Source organism: Paroedura picta, chromosome 12, assembly GCF_049243985.1.
Source record: "Paroedura picta isolate Pp20150507F chromosome 12, Ppicta_v3.0, whole genome shotgun sequence".
Taxonomy (NCBI): domain Eukaryota; kingdom Metazoa; phylum Chordata; class Lepidosauria; order Squamata; family Gekkonidae; genus Paroedura; species Paroedura picta.
Window position 1 is genome coordinate 29,805,939 of NC_135380.1, and position 16,067 is coordinate 29,822,005.

The 16,067-nt window shown below is 45.9% G+C and overlaps 1 protein-coding gene and 1 non-coding gene across 3 annotated transcripts in view; one reads left to right on the forward strand and one right to left on the reverse strand.

Moving 5' to 3' along the window:
• The window catches only part of NPDC1 (neural proliferation, differentiation and control 1), a 55,567-nt gene extending 39,636 nt beyond the window's left edge, over positions 1–15,931 (forward strand). Inside the window, exons 3-10 of one of the 2 annotated variants that reach the window (XR_013225821.1) lie at positions 3,863–3,958; positions 4,407–4,583; positions 5,160–5,226; positions 6,466–6,550; positions 7,353–7,432; positions 8,935–9,031; positions 11,890–14,842; positions 14,960–15,931. Coding sequence is in view for 1 of the 2 variants with exons in the window: in XM_077305562.1 (XP_077161677.1) it covers positions 3,863–3,958; positions 4,407–4,583; positions 5,160–5,226; positions 6,466–6,550; positions 7,353–7,432; positions 8,935–9,031; positions 11,890–11,967 (680 nt within the window). In the remaining variant the exon portion in view is untranslated. Of the gene's footprint in view, positions 1–3,862; positions 3,959–4,406; positions 4,584–5,159; positions 5,227–6,465; positions 6,551–7,352; positions 7,433–8,934; positions 9,032–11,889 lie in introns of both variants that reach the window. The other variant, XM_077305562.1, reaches the window with a different exon arrangement.
• On the reverse strand, positions 911–1,107 carry LOC143822246 (U2 spliceosomal RNA). Its single transcript, XR_013226102.1, has one exon. It is a non-coding gene; the product is annotated as a U2 spliceosomal RNA (small nuclear RNA).
• Positions 15,932–16,067: the final 136 nt, after the last annotated feature.

Sequence of the window (16,067 nt, forward strand, 5' to 3'; positions counted from 1 at the left end):
TTGGTTGCTTGAGGGTCTTTTGGATACGATGGTGGTAGCTGTTCTTTTCAAAGCCACTGCCTCTTGTAGAGAAAAAGAGGGCATTAAGGGGCTAAAACACATACAGTTTGGAATTCACGGGTGGTAAGTTGGATTCTAAAGCTCTTTGATGGGCAAAGTCTTGTTTCTTTACAAAGCCAGGAGCAGCACTGCTAGAGAAAGAAAGTCTGGTCTATGTTTTGCCTCTCAGGGTATGCTGCATTATTGAAGATGGTCTCTTATGTTCCACATCAAAAATGCTGACAAGGTCATGAAATATTTACTGTAGTTTTAGAAGAATTGTGCTTAGGAACATTCGTGTGCCCGAAAGAAAATTGGCTGGCGTGCTCTGGTTATGAGACATGGCAAGCAACAGCCTGCCTTTGTTCTGTGTTGCTACCCGAATGCAGTGGATTTCTCCTTGCGCACACCATTGTATAATCTGTCCTCCAGGTTTCATAGAATAATAGAATCATAGAGTTGGAAGGGGCCATACAGGCCATCTAGTCCAACCCCCTGCTCAACGCAGGATCAGCCCAAAGCTTCCCACTGCATAAATTCCCTCCCCCTCAAAAAATCCCCCCTTAGTATGATCTTTCCTGAAGTTCATGCTCAAGGTGGATTGAGTCACCATATGTCTGAGAAGATAATGCATTTTTGGACTTCCGCATTTATTACCATTTCCTCCTCATTCCTTCTCCCACCATGTTTGGCTTTTAAAAATCAATGATGGGTATATTGACCTAGCAGTATACTTGTGAGGTTCTCCTTTGCTTGCAAGTCAGGAGCAGGGAACTCAACCACCTGCTTCTAGGTTCGCAAAGCAGAGGTGAGTGTGTTCGAAAGAACATCCATTTGGGAGCAAGGAAAAGACAAAGAGCAACAGGATCCAGGAAAATAGCCACATCACTGATGGTGCAGAATAGGTAAAATGATTTTATTACTCAGGTTTTTTTTTAAACTACCCCCAAATTTACCCAGTTCCAAAAATCAGTTTACTATATAGTTCTCAAATAGAGGATGTATCAGATATTAAACTGATAAGAACAGATCTTACCCTTGTTCTCAGCCACTTGGTCGTAGCTCAATATATGATCTTAGTTTAGTATCTGATTCCCATACTTAGCCACGGGTTCCTGGACAAGGGAGCTCCTGCAGTTCACAGTTCTAGCCAACCTAGCCAACGGAGCTGGGAGTTCATCTCTCAAGGCTAAACCTGTGCATGCAAATACCGGGGGAGGGAGGCAACACTGTTGTGTTGCCATGTATGCAATAAGTACGCTGCTATAGCTATTAGCGATCGGTCAAATGCCAGCCAAAAGTCAGCGATGGGGAGTGGGGAAATGGTGAAAGTGAAGGGGTAGCACCGAGAATCTACCACACGCAGTCTCCATTACCACTGCAAACACCTTTGCATTTGGAGAGGTAGAGGGAACACTGTGGTGAATTTAACCCCATGTAAAAGCAACAGCCTTGAAGTTATAGATGATCAAAGAATGCCAGTAACCAGGATTTGGTAGTTGAAAAGACTCCCCCCACCTAAAGCAGTGATCCTTAATGGGAGCTGTGTGCCCCCCCTCTAGGGTGGTCTATAAATCTTGGGGGGCATCAGAACCTTTGAGACTAGGGGAAAGGGCATTTAGGATTTTAGGCATCTTCTTCTCTCCACTTATTAAATTTCTTTAAAACCTCCTCCTCTGCTCTGATTGGCTCAGTTGGAGACTTCCAGAACAGGACAGTTAGTCAGTTAAACTGTTATGACTCTCTCTTTCCTCTTTCTTTGTTTCTCTTCATGATAAAGCTGTTTATTCTTTAAGCAGCCTGTGCTTTTCCTCCTTTGCATATTTAAACTGTGAGAAAACCACCGCCAACAATTGAGCATAGGATTATTTAAGCAACTCATTTGTTTGTGCTTTGCCTGCCTTTCCCACGGTTGCCCACAGAGACTTACATCATTCTCCTCTTCTCCATTTTATCCGCACAACCAACCTACTGCTCATTGAGTATAGTGTTAATTTCATTTTTTAAAACAGTGAAATTCTTGTCTGCCCTAGATATACTGGGATGAATGCCGAAGATGGGACCTGCTCAGTGAATTGTCACCCCTTATAGAAACTTTCTCTCCAACGATAAATGCCTAATCACCATTTATTATAAAGTTTGCTTCAGACCGCCAGGGCTACCCACCTGAATCCGAGAATTGATGATGACATTTTTGAAGCTGAATTTTGTTGTTTCACAGAAATAATTCAAGAGCACAAATGTCAAACTTTTTTTCTATTAATGGCCATATATTTTGAAAGCAATTACTGACAACTGACCAAATCTGTTTTGATTGGTCAAATGGGTGCACTTATACTGTCAGATCAGATCTTGCATTGGCTTAGGATATAGATGCCACTGCTATTATCTATTCTAATCCCTGGCATTGAAAAGAGCAGCCGAGATGGAATCTGGATATACATTAAGCCTTTCTTAAAACTTCTTATCCCCCTCAAACCATGGCCGGGATAACAGCAACACATCCATGTCCCTTGCAAAAGCTAATCTGAATAAGTGCAATAAGAAAACAGATCACTTTAGAAGTCTGGCAAGAAATGGAAAGTGTATTTTGAAAGCAGAAGGTAAATTCAGAATGAGAAGTAATTACAAATTTAAAGTAGTATATAAGTATAAAGTTAACAGTATATGTTAAAGAAGAATGAGTAAAATTTGAATATAAATGTATAATGAAACCAAATTTTGATAATTATATATTTGATTCTTAAAAATATATATATCAAATGGATTTTTATCTTAAGGCATTTTGCTAGATGAACAGTTATAAATACCTGATGAGGTGTATGATACGGGATATAGCATAATGGTAAAAATAATATAGTAGCAAAATAGATTGGTTATAGAGACTGAAGTATGGATTTTTTTTTTAACGATTAAGATGAGGAGAAGGATGCTGGGGAGACCCCATTTGCTTAATATAACATGGGGTGAAGCAAATGTTGAAGAATTATATATACAAATCCCTTTTCTGGGGGGGGGGGCTCTGCCAGCAGCAGCTGCGCAGTGCCATGCTGAGGGGGAGCCCCAGACATGGTGGCCACTGGAGAGCACCAAGGATGAGCCAGTGGCAGAGTGGGCAGCCCCCGAGGCAGCAGCCGGGGAGGAGGATGAGGAGGAGCCATGAGCTGGTACCAACTGATCCACGGACCGGTACTGGACCCCGGACTGGGGGTTGGGGACCACTGTCCTAGGCAGCTCAGCTCCTCAGGCAAGGCTCACAAACAGCCGTTTGGTGTTTCTAACTCAATTAGACATGGGGGTGAGACTCCTGTAGCAACAAACCCTTCCAAAAGGTGGGAGTTGCACATTTAAACAGAAGCTTACACAAGGACCTGCACAAAAGCTGAAGGACTTTATCATTTTTTTAAAAAAGAGAATAACACTCAACCAGAGTTGCATTTTATACAATGTAAAAAATGCACTGCTGAGATGGAGGCAGAAGCAGGGGGCGGGGGGGGGGGGGCAGGGAATTGGGTCTGCAAGCACATTCTTCAGTAGGTGCCACTCTCGCTTCTTGCTCTGAATGTGGAGGTTTTGTTTAGCTGCCAGTGCTAATGGCTGTGGATGGACCCTTTGTTGGAGCTCAGATGGCTTTAAGAGGGGATGCGATGTGGTTGTTACGCTCCTCTTGGGACAGCAAATGGTGTGAGTTAAAATGCATTGTGTGAAGCACTTTCTTTTCTCCCGTCCTGAATCAGTTGCGAAGAACCATGAATGTGCATTGTGGGTTTTAACTTTAAATGTCAGTTGGTCATCCTTGCTTGGATTTTCCCTTCCTTTTCAGGGCGATCTTCTTTTCCCAACTTAGAGGAAGAAATTGATTTCCTGGCTGACACGTTGTCCAGACAGGATGCTGCCCATTTGCACCAAAGTCAGGATGGTAAGTCAGACACTGCCCTGGAACTGGGGGTTCTTCCTTTCTTGGGCACATGAAGCTGCCTTCTACTGAATCAGATCCTTGGTCCATCCTTGTCTACTCAGACTGACAATGGTGCCAAACTTTCACATCAACTGCTGCCTGCTCCCTTTAACCAGAGATGCCGGGAAATGAATCCAGGACTTTCTGCATAAAGGTTTCTTCTGTCCTGGAACTCCTTTCCAGTCTTCAAGGAAACATCCTGCTACTGGCTAGACCCAGGCTTGCTTAGCTCAGCAGGGTCTTCTAACCTGTTCCTTCAGTATACCAGACCATTTCTGACTCATTGCTTGGTATTGGCCTTCTCTCATCGTTCGGCTTATAACTTCTCGTGCATAAAAGTATGGTGTAGGGAGCAATTTTCTCCTTGTTAATGCCTCCCTCTCTTTTTCTCCCATGATGTCTTCAACAGAAGCCCCGACCTCTGCAGGTGAACATCCCAAAGGTTTTGCAGTGGTGGCCAAGTCCTCGCCAAAAAGCCGAGCAGGACACCTGGCTGCAACATCTCGCCCTCCCTCCTCCACTGACGCTATAAAGAGCTCTCCAGTGGAGTCTTTGCGCATGTCTTCAAATGATGCCCTGATCCTTGGTAAGAGTTTGATGCAACTGGATGATCTATCGTGGAGAAGGGAAACCTCGATTCTGTTGCCAACATCTTCCTGGAGTTCTGGAGAATCTGGAAATGTTTCTGGAGGCTGCAATGAAAGCCTCTTCACCTTCTCTCCATGGCTCCCTGAAGTTCACTGCTCTATACAACACCTTGCCTGTGTCCTGTTCCCTTTTAAATGCCATTGATGTGTGGCACTTTAGTGAAGGGGGCACCTGGGGTTAGAAATAATAGATTCCACATCGTGGCAAACGGACCACTGCAATTTCAACCATGCCGATTAAACAGGCTGAGCTGTTCCTTAGCATATTCTGCTTACATTTTTAATCTCGTGTTCTGGCTTTGATTGCTCCTCATTGCAACTAGTCCTAGGCTTGCACACAAGCTAGAATTGTTCCTGATAAACTGAAACAAGCCCAATACATTTAAAAAACAGGCCTTTAGAAATAAGCTTTAGAAACCATCCTAGCCATGGTGCACCTGGGCCACTGTATAAATACCCTGCTCATAACGTTGTTGTCCCTCTTGTTTTTCCCCTGTCTCTTGTGTCCTCTCTAGGTATGATAATAGTGTGCACCATTGCTGGGATCTCTGCTCTGGTTGTGGCAGCTGTTTGCTGGTGCAGGTAAGCTTCCAGGGAGCATCTCTTATCCCAGTCTTTTATCCTGCAGAACCTTTTCCAAGACCCCTCAGCAGGGCTGGTAGCATTAGGGGTCTAAGAACAGACATGGCTTGGGTCTTGGAGCCCAGTTCCTCAGATAAGCTTTCATCTGTGTGTTCTGAAGAGGCCCATCAAGTCCTGAGTCTGCAGGGGCAGGATCGGTTTATCCAAGTAGCACAAGAAGCAGGTGCTATGGGCCCTGCAGTTCCAGGGCCCCTGCAGTGCTGTACCATTAGGGGGGGGTCTTCACTCTGTGATTGTCAGGGGGCCTTCCTACTTATGCAGCTTGTGGACCGCAAGAATGAACAAAGGGCGATTTGCATGCTCTGTTAGCAACTGAGCATGTGCGTTGTTCACTGAGTGTGTGCGCGGGACACAAGCTGCATAAGTGTGAAGGTCCTTTTAGATAGTGGGGCATTGCGCTTGGGCATCCCACCAAGGTTTGACAAATTTCAGCAAAGGGAAGCTTTCAGTTGCTTCCGGAGTTCCAACTATCCCTGAGAGGTGGGAGTTACTTGTGCAGCACGAGGAGCGGCACCAGTTGTGCTGTGCTAAGGCCCCACAAATCCTTAAGCTGGCTCTGGTGCTGTGGGCTTCGTGAATCCCTAAACTGCCTCTCTCCATGGAGAGATGGCCGGAATACACCTGTTTTTTGGACTAGATGACCCAAGAGGTCCCCTTCAACTCCGATCCTATGATTCTATGATTCTATTCTATGTGTTCAGGCCACAAGTTGCTAGTCTTTACAAAGTCACATATAGAGTGTTGGGATCATTCTTGCTGGCTCTCGCAGTAGCCTTGGGGTGGAAGCTACTAAAAGGCCAGTTCACAGATGGGAAAACAGGCACCAAGAGGCAGCTGCTCGTCTCCAGCCCTGCATCTCTTTCTCTCTCCCTTTCTCTTCCTTAGTAGCAAATACTGTAGACAGGACTGGCTTTAGAGGGATTTGTCTGCTGTGATTCGCCTGCCCTGCTTTGCCGCCACAAAAAGGGCATTTCCATGGAGAGAGGCAGTTAGCTGCTGCCTGTGAGAGAGGAGGAGCAGCAGGGGAGGCTGTTGGCCTCCTGCCCTGCCAAAAGACTTCCCGGAGGCTTCTCTCTGGCCATTGTTGGCAACAAGGATGCTGGGCTAAAGGTGACGTCGGTCACAGGCAGGAGGGCTTTTCTTCACATCTTGATGGCTTGCTTGTTTTCTTCTCCTCAGGCTGCAAAAGGAAATCCAGCTGGCACAGAAAGCGGACTACCCTGCTCACAATCTACCTGGCCCCCTGTCATACGACACAATCTCGGTAGGCCGTCTGTCTCATGCATCTTTTTCTAATCTTTCTGCTGAGGCACTACACTTAATTGGGCTCCTCTGCTTGAAAATGAAATGCTGTTTCCCCCCCTGGAACAATTCCAATCTGATTGCCTCGAGAGAACCCTGGAGTGCTGCAATAATAAATAAAAATTAAGTAAAGACTCCTCATAGCCAGATATCCCCCCCCCTCTCCCTCCTCCTGGTGGAGGGATCTCTCAGGATTCACTGCTCCAGCTTTACCTCCTCCCAGGTTTCTTGAATGGGAGGGAGTTGATTAATTTTAATATATTTTTAAATGTGCTAAATATTTATCGTGATATGACCATATACGGTCATGTTGACCTGCCCTGCCCTCCCAAAATGGCCAGTGATGGGCCTAGAGGGGGTGGGAAGAAGAGGGGCACTGGATGGGCAGATAGCTCCATATTCTGCACGATTGCTCCACTTCTGGGGTTTCTTGAAGCCTGAAGGATGTTTCGGGGGTTTCTCAATGGTAAAAAAGTTGAGAAAGGCTGACCTAGAGGTCGGCAACCCCACTTTACGATGTTAGGGATTGAAGTGGGAACTTCTTGCATGTCAGGTGCTGTACCTCTGAGCCATAGCCTGCTTGCCTTTCCCCTTCTTGTGTGTGTTAAAACTTTTTCAATGTAAGAGTGAAAGGTGCCTCTGATTTTAAGAAAAGCTTTTGGGGGGGAAAAACGTGGTGGATATTCTTCCTTTAACTTTCAGCATGAAACTATAGTTCCCATCATGCCACAGTAGGCACACATTTTGTGTTTTTCTTTTCCCAGCCCGGAGACAAAAAGTTGGCGCAGAGTGCCCAGATGTACCACTACCAACACCAGAAGCAACAAATGCTCTCCATGGAGAAGTGAGTAGCTCATTCTTCCACTCCTTTTCAGTTCTGAGGGTGCAGGACTCACCTGCCTGGGGTCTCTTTCAGCCATGGAAGGTTTGTTGCTTCCCTGTAAACAGCGTAATGGTAGAGAAGGTTAGATGTCCTGCTCCAGTGCTGATTTAAGCTTCCAATATTTAATTAGAGCCTGGTTTGCCCACCCAGTTTTCAAATCATGGCTTGCACCGTAGAGACAGAATGGCTAAAGCAACATCCCTGCTTATGATGTCAGCAAGTTCATGGCCAAGGATGAGGTTCAGTTCCAGAAGTTTAGTCTGTGTGATGCTAGGGTTGCCAACTGCCTGCTGAGACCTGGAGTTCTCCCAGAATCACAACAGATCTCCAGATTAGAGTTCAGTTCCCCTAAAGAAAATAGCAGCGTCAGATGGCAACTTATGTGGTACACCATAGATTTTAGGTGACACTCCCCAAATTCCCTCCTCCACAGGTTCCTGACCATAAATCTTCAGGAATTTCCCAGTCTAGAATTGCCAATCCGATCTTTCTGTACTTTGCATTTATGCCTCTGTCCTCATCCCTATACTTACGGATGGGAATGGACATCTCAGAGTCCTTTGCAGGGTAAAGTATGGAGGCAGCTCTGTTCTTTAAGGAAACTCTATGAAATAACTGCTGCTCTGGAGGACCTGGATGGTCACATCCTATAGAACAGGGGTAGTCAACCTGTGGTCCTCCAGATGTTCATGGAGTACAATTCCCACAAACCCCTGCCAGCAAACACTGGCAGGGGCTCATGGGAATTGTAGTCCATGAACATCTGAAGGACCACAGGTTGACTACCCCTGCTATAGAACATACCCCCACCCTTATGGAGGGCAGGGGTTGGGCTTAAATTGTTGTGTTCCTATGGAGAATGGTCCTGTGGAGAAATAATATTTACAGAGGAAGAAGCTGTGTTTTCTTAGCGTAAGGTAAAGGTAAAGGTATGCCCTGTGCAAGCACCGAGTCATGTCTGACCCTTGGGGTGACGCCCTCTAGCGTTTTCATGGCAGACTCAATACGGGGTGGTTTGCCAGTGCCTTCCCCAGTCTTAGCGTATTGCACAGTTAATGTGTTGTTGCAAGCTGTGGTGGTGACCAGTGGCTTTTACGTGGCTCTTTAAAAAGGTGAGAGGAACTCATCATGGAGTGGTAGATGGGTTAACCTTGGCCATGAGATTCTCTGTCAGCAGCAGCAGGAGACCCCAACACAATGAGTGACCAGCTGGTGAGCTGCTTAGCTGGTTGTTTCTGCAAACAGAACAATGGCCAGGTGAACTGGGATCTTATGCTGCAAGGCAACCTTTACTCTGGCGGTGAGCCTCAGAATGCCACAGGTTTGAATGCCAGAATTCCACTGAATGCCAGAACTACTTAATGTGGCCTTATCCCCATTGCATGATGTCACTACAGAAGCACCCGTGGAAGATGGGAGGCTCTCAGGCTCCCGGCTACATCTAGGCATTTTTCTACCTGTAGGCATAAAGAAGAGCCGAAACTGCCAGAATCTGCATCATCCGATGAGGAAAATGAAGACGGAGACTTCACAGTATATGAGTGCCCAGGACTTGCTCCTGTAAGTACTTTGGCAAGAGCGGCTGCTCTGCCTTGAATGTTCTTTCATTCACATTCTGTTTTTTACCTTGCTTGCTTTGGTGACGGGGTTTATTACCTTGCCCTTCTGCTCCAAGGTGCTGTCTAAAGCCGATGACCCTCAAAAAGAAATATACCGTCAGGCTAAAACTGATAACCAAAGTAAAATAGATTAAGGAGCTGCCAGCATAATCCCAGAAGTGGCAGATTACAACACAGTGTTTTGGATCATTCAAAAGCAGCAAAGGGGCTAAAATTGGTGTGCAAATTCTCCTATGGGCAGTGAATTTCTGGCTGGTGTCGCTTGAGGCTGCTGATCTGAGACTTAGTTTTTTATTTGTTTATATTTTTAATCTGTTGATGTATTTTCCTAGTTTTAATTATTGTTAATTTTAACTTATTTCGTACACTGCCCTGAACCATATTGGGAGGGTGGTATAGAAATGTAATAATAATAATTAAAACATTACAGCAACTGTCTAGATGTTTTATCACCAGTGAGGTCTTTTGGGAAATAGTTTTTTAAATGGCCTTTCTGGGGGAGGCTGAGATATTTTTACTCTTTTTTAAAAAAAAAATTCATGAAGTTCTCAGTAAGGTAAGGTAAAGGTAAAGGTATCCCCTGTGCATGCACCGAGTCATGTCTGACCCTTGGGGTGACGCCCTCCAGCGTTTTCTTGGCAGACTCAATACGGGGTGGTTTGCCAGTGCCTTCCCCAGTCATTACCATTTACCCCCCAGCAAGCTGGGTACTCATTTTACCGACCTCGGAAGGATGGAAGGTTGAGTCAACCTTGAGCCGGCTGCTGGGATTGAACTCCCAGCCTCATGGGCAAAGCTTTCAGACGGCTGCCTTACCACTCTGCGCCACAAGAGGCTCATCTTTTGGGAAGTTCTCAGTACAGGTTGGCAAATGATAACAAAATCCTTCTGCCGTAAGGCAAAGTGTTATGAGAAACAAAAAGAAGCAGAATCGTACTGTGTCTATCCAATGCATCAAGAAGTAGATCACCAAACAGAGGAAGACATGAGCATACATACCTCCAGTGGGAGGGAGTTCCACAGTTTGGCTGCTACAGATAATTTATGGGCAGAGTTATGGCCCATAACTCTGACATCACAGGTTTTCACTATAGGGTATCACTATCTGATCTCAAATCATGGTCAGCGTGGACTGGATAATTGTGCTAAATGTTACTGGGCTTCTCTGACACCTAACAATTGAGTTCCACTTTCTCTACCTTGCCATTGTTTGTCTGAGTGAGAGTATATTGTTTCAGAACATAATAATTGCTGTCAAGGCCCGTGATGGAAAGGAGTTCTCATGCCACTGTTACAAGCCCATTAAAAGGCTGTAGATCCCTCCCACTGCCCGTTGGCTAAGACAGCTAGCCAGATTTTGGTATACGACTTCATTGTTTAAAACACAAACTATGTTCATAATGTCTGTAGCTGATCCGGGACCATAGCAATAAAACTGACATTGAAACAAGGTCTGCAAATCAAGTTGTTTCACCAGGTGAAGTTATAGAACAACATCAGAATTCTAGCTAGCCTCCCGGGTCCAAAACTGTCCAATAAATTACCCCCCAATAGACAGTTTATATAATGTTTTCCTCCTCTTCTTCTTGATAAAGACATGGCATCAGGAAAACAGCTGTCCCTTTATATATTTCTTAGAAAATTTTATTTTAAAGCAAATTTAAAATTAAGACCATTTAAATTTGTAAAAAAATTAAACTGTGTGTCTTATATGCTCTTATTATCCACCCTAAGCCTTCAGGGAAGGGCAGTTAGAAACACAATAAATAAGTCTGCTCAAATCTAGCAATATTTCAATACCTACTGCAAAATAGGATAGAAATTTTGGTGCAGAAGCAAACAGAATGAACACTCTTCTCTGAAGTCAGCAGCTTTCTTCCAGACCAGCTGTCCGAGCCATGCTTTTGCTCCCTGCCTAACTGTTGGATGATTCAGGAGCTGCTAAGCCAAAGCTCCTGGGAGGGGGGGGGGGTCAGTGAGTGCCTCCTATTGTACCTGTTCAGTGTTTGGAACCCCAGGCGCAAAGTTTCAAGTGGCAGGGGATTGTCTTTTTCAGGGTGGAGGACCTGCTTGCCCAGATGCCAAAAATTATCTGAGATTATTGTTGATTTTAAATGGCCCTTATGACACCCCAGCAGTTCACATGGCTGGCTGTGAGCTTTTCATTTTACATGCAATTCAATAAGCTCTGAGGTTTGCCAACCTCTGTGACAGCATCGAGGTTTCACAGAACTCCACAGGCCAAAGTAGAATTCTGTGTCACCTGCGCGTGTACACCTCAACCAAAGCCTAACATGATCCAGGCAGTTGGTTTGAGAAGCTCTGAGTCCTCTTTAAGAACAAGATGACAGCAGTTGCGTAGGGACCAGAAATTTCAGATGATGGGAGCTCGGAGGCTCCTATCAACAAAACATATTAGGCCCTCAAGATTCAAGAATCATGTTCTGACTTTAAAAAGCTTATAGTGGAATCTGTTCTGTTGGCTTTCGAGAAGCTGTAGAGATATTCATTCTCTGACAGATATTTTGGTAGTGAGAGCTGAAACAGCTTCATTTTATTTTCTGATACATTTGGAGACGCATTTCCTAATTGTCAAATAGCCTTTTGATGTGTTTCTTCTGCTTTTCAGTGTCGTAAGGTGTTGTGTCTGTTGAAAAGCAAGATTGCAAAACGGTTAACCACTCAGTTAATGGGAAAGTGGGATGCCATTGCAAACCTCCTTTGGCAATACTGTAATGGCCTCTGTCCTCTCTCTTTCCCTCCCCACAATCTTTCCGTTTCTCCCCCAAATTGCTGCAGACTGGTGAGATGGAGGTGAAAAACCCACTCTTCGATGACTCCTCTTTGCGCCCCCCACCGCCCAAGCTGCACCCCTGACCTCCGGCCGAACATGCTGTGGACTCTGTGCGCCAAGCACCCTGCATAGGAACGTTCCCGAACCACAGACCTCATAAAGAGAGTGCCCGTTGCAACGCACCCAGACGCCCGACTGTTAGACGCTCCCTTGCAGTGAATCTGTCGAATGAACAAGTGTTGTTAGCTTGGGAGAGGGCTTGCTTCACTTGCCAGCTCTTGTTTGCTATCGCCTCCCTGCCTCTGCTCGATCCGCTGCCTCGCGCTGTTCAGACGGCATCCTGGACAATTAATGCATTTGTGATCTCTGATTGGCTTGCTTGTTTGGGGTGGGGTTGGGGGAGAAGGGCAGGGTCCCTTGCTTTTGTAATTTCCCATAGCCTTTGGGGAAACCCTGTGTCTCCATGGCCATTGCTGCAAACACCGAGCAATGCTTTCCCTATCAGCCTTTTCTGTATAGAAACTGCAGAAAACAAATCATTTAAAACCCAAGGCTCCCGCCCCCCCCCCCTTCCAAACTACTTCCAGTCTTGCTGATCCAGCTGTTGCAGGTTCCACATGGTAGATGGCTGCTGCCTGGGCTTATAACTTTGTGTGGCTTTCCTCACATTATAACCCAGGGGTAGTCAAACTGCGGCCCTCCAGATGTCCATGGACTAAATTCCCATGAGCCCCTGCCAGCATTTGCTGGCAGGGGCTCATGGCAATTGTAGTCCATGGACATCTGGAGGGCCGCAGTTTGACTACCCCTGTTGTAACCTTTACGGCAGTAGCCTGAAGGGCAGCGAGAGCCTGCGGTTTTCTCTACCAAATGGCTTTCTTCCTGCATTCCATCACTGTAAAAGTCCTAGGTTGGGAGATCAGCCCAGAGCCCATTTTAGAGGAGAGGCAAATCTCTATTAGGAAAAATGTATGATATAAAACCTGTAAGATACAAAGAAAATGCAAATCACTATCTTAAAACCGCTAAATAATTTGGTAAGGGCAGAGTAGGAGGAGTTAGGGCGGGCTTAGTCCATGATGAGGAAGGGTGTCGATTGGCCCCTTCCTCCGGACTGCCGATTGGGCCCTCCGATTGCTCGCCCGCCGCCAAGGGAGCAACTGCGAGCCGCGCACAGCCCGGCTGCCGGGGGCTCCCTGGCCTAGCGCCCGCTGTATTTTTAGTACAGCAGGCTTGATTACTAGTAGAATATAATACCTCTACGAATTCAACAAAGAACATCAACAAAAAAAGTATCACGAATTCTAAGACATGCCACTATTTCTCTATACATTTGTCTGGTTGGGTGTTAGAATGTCTGAGACTTCAATGCTAGTTTTTGAAGGTTGTTTCTTTGTTTATGCCCAGCAGAGTTGTGGCCAAGGGGGGTGGAGGGCTGCAGCACAGTGGGGAGGGTCTTGTATAGTGGGTTGGCTTTGATTCAGGGAATGGTTTCTAGCCCCCCCCCCACGAATTGTGACTGAATAGTGAGTGGGTAAGAAAGTTTAGCTGAGGCCACTCCTCTTGACTGTGGATGGAATTGAACTGGAGCCCACTGGCATGGGTTTTATCCTCAAATACCTCACTGCTGGTGGTTGCTTGGACTTGAGCATTCTCTAGTTAGCTATCTAGGCCCACTGGGTAAGCGCCAATATAATTTATGCTGTACACATGTGTACACCCCAAATTGTGCTGTCCCCCACCCCAAATATTCCCTTTGGAGTTGTTGCTACTTGTAACTTCAATGGAAGCACCTTTGCTTGTGTGTTTTACACACAGCAGTGAATCTCACCCTTAATTAGCCATGCTGTTACCTGTTTCTTTCCCCCCCGAGCATACCGCATAATTCTTTGCGGCGAGAAAGGGCTTATTGGGGATGTTCTCTTTTGCAAGCGTTCACTTGTGAGTGTTTCCATCTGGGGTGGCCGAAGAGTGTCCAGTTCTGAAACTGTGGGCACTTCTGATAATTCCACCTCTGTGCTGTGATGAATGAGAGTAAAAACAGATTTCACATGGATTTGTCCAGGCCTGTCTTAAAGCTTCAATTCCCTTTGCAAACTTTCCTCGTATTGACTGAGGTGCTTCAAAACGAAAAGGTTAGTTCTTACACTTTTAAAGTAAAAAATGGGATGGATCCTACCCTCATCCTACCAGTCAGTTGAACACAGATTGGCTCTTCCACTAGTGGAAGAAGACTGTTTAGGCTGGAATAAGGTTATGCCACTGTCATGTCCGTATTCAAGAACTTGTGCAGAAGGGGTCAAAGGTGCAATGAATCAGTAGATACGGCGCCTGCTTTACAGACCGAATGTCCTGGGATCAGTCTCTGGCATCTCACCCCAAGATCTTGGGGCTCCTGGGGAGTTTGTGCCAGTCGCAGGAGATGGCACCAGGCCTAGACTCAGGATAATGACCTTCATACTCATATATGTACACTCTGGTTTCTCCAAACCCCCCAAAGGCCACCCTAAGTAGCATTTAACTGATTGTTCATGCCGCTTTGTTTTTCTTAAATCCTCAGTCATGAGGTCTACTGACTTGCTTTCACAAAAAGAAAAGGAAATGGGGAAATATTCAGCTGCTTGGCATAGTGAGGGATGCAACCCAATTCACTGTGAGTCTGTTGCAAAGTGAACGGGGCTTTTAAAAAAAAAAAAAAACTAGCATGTGTTCCCATGAAGCACCTTGAGGATCCCCAAACTGCACGGCACCAAACCCATAAAAAGGGCATCAAGGCATACTGCAGGCTCGCGTTGTGTCTCTGTGTGTGTGTGTGTTGTAGGCACATCTGTGGGTCATTTTTAAATTGCTTCTCTGGGATGTTAAACATCTGCACACATGCTCCCCTCCTGGCTCTACAAAACGAGGTGCAAATAAGGTGGACGATGTTTACAGAACTGACAGTGTTTTAGAGCAGAGGTAGTCAACCTGTGGTCCTCCAGATGTTCATGGACTACAATTCCCATGAGCCCCTGCCAGCAAACACTGGCAGGGGCTGATGGGAATTGTAGTCCATGAACATCTGGAGGACCACAGGTTTGACTACCCCTGTTTTAGAGCACTGAATGATATTTAGCTGTACCGACATTCAGTGGAAGAAAATTCCGGAAAAGTTATTCAGGGTCATCAAATATCTGTCCATTGGACACATGACCCTTAAGGAGTTTTCTTGAGCATTCTTGGGATGACACCCTTCTGCTTCCTTGTGCTTCACCTTAAATTGTACAGAGCAGGTTTTTACTTACATTGACCTTTACAACACCCCTTCGAGGTAGGTCGTCACTTTCAAAGAATCTTCCCGAGGCCACATCACGCGTTGATATAGGAGGTAGGAACCCTGGCCAAGTACGTGGACCAGGCTAGCACCGAAGGGGAGAGAAATGAGCCGTTCAGTCACGAGTACCTTGAACGTTTGGTGTCAGCGTGTTCTCCTGGCTCTACAGAGCCCTGGCAAAGAGGTTCAAAAGAAACCCACCTGTGGGACAATTTCACTGTGCAGAAAGTGGATCTGTTTTGGAGGCTATTTTGAGTAACCCCCCCCCCCCCCAACACCATTTCATTTACTGCATTTTTATCTCACTCTTTCAAGGAGCTCAGGGCAGCATCCATTGGTCTCCACCCCGTTCCCCACCACTTTACCCTCATGCCAACCCTTGAGGTGGGCGAGGCTGAGACTGGCCCAGCAAGCTTCATAGGAGAGGGGGGGATTTGAACCCGGATCTCCCAGATCTTAGTCTGACACTTGAACCACGACACCACCCTGGTTGTCCTAGCTGTGGTAGAATTGGCATTCTTTCCCTCCTGAGACAGGCCGGCACCAACAGCACAATATTTTGGGCTGAACCCCGTCCTGAATCTTGTGGAGGTGGGGAATAAACCACGGCTCTTTTATTTCTTAATTCCTTCTTCCCTACACCTGACTTCCTTTCCAGACTAACTGTTGTATGGACTGTATTTAGTATTACCTTAAAAAGAGTAATTTTATTAAATGACCAACATTTCAAACCAGTTCATGATGATGGGTCTTGTTTTCCCCCGCCCCTGGCATGCATAAGATTAGCTGCCAACTTTGTCTTGGATTAAGTGATCCAGAAGTTGACTTTCACACTCGCTTGGGTCATGGAGCCTTTTATGGCACAAAAAT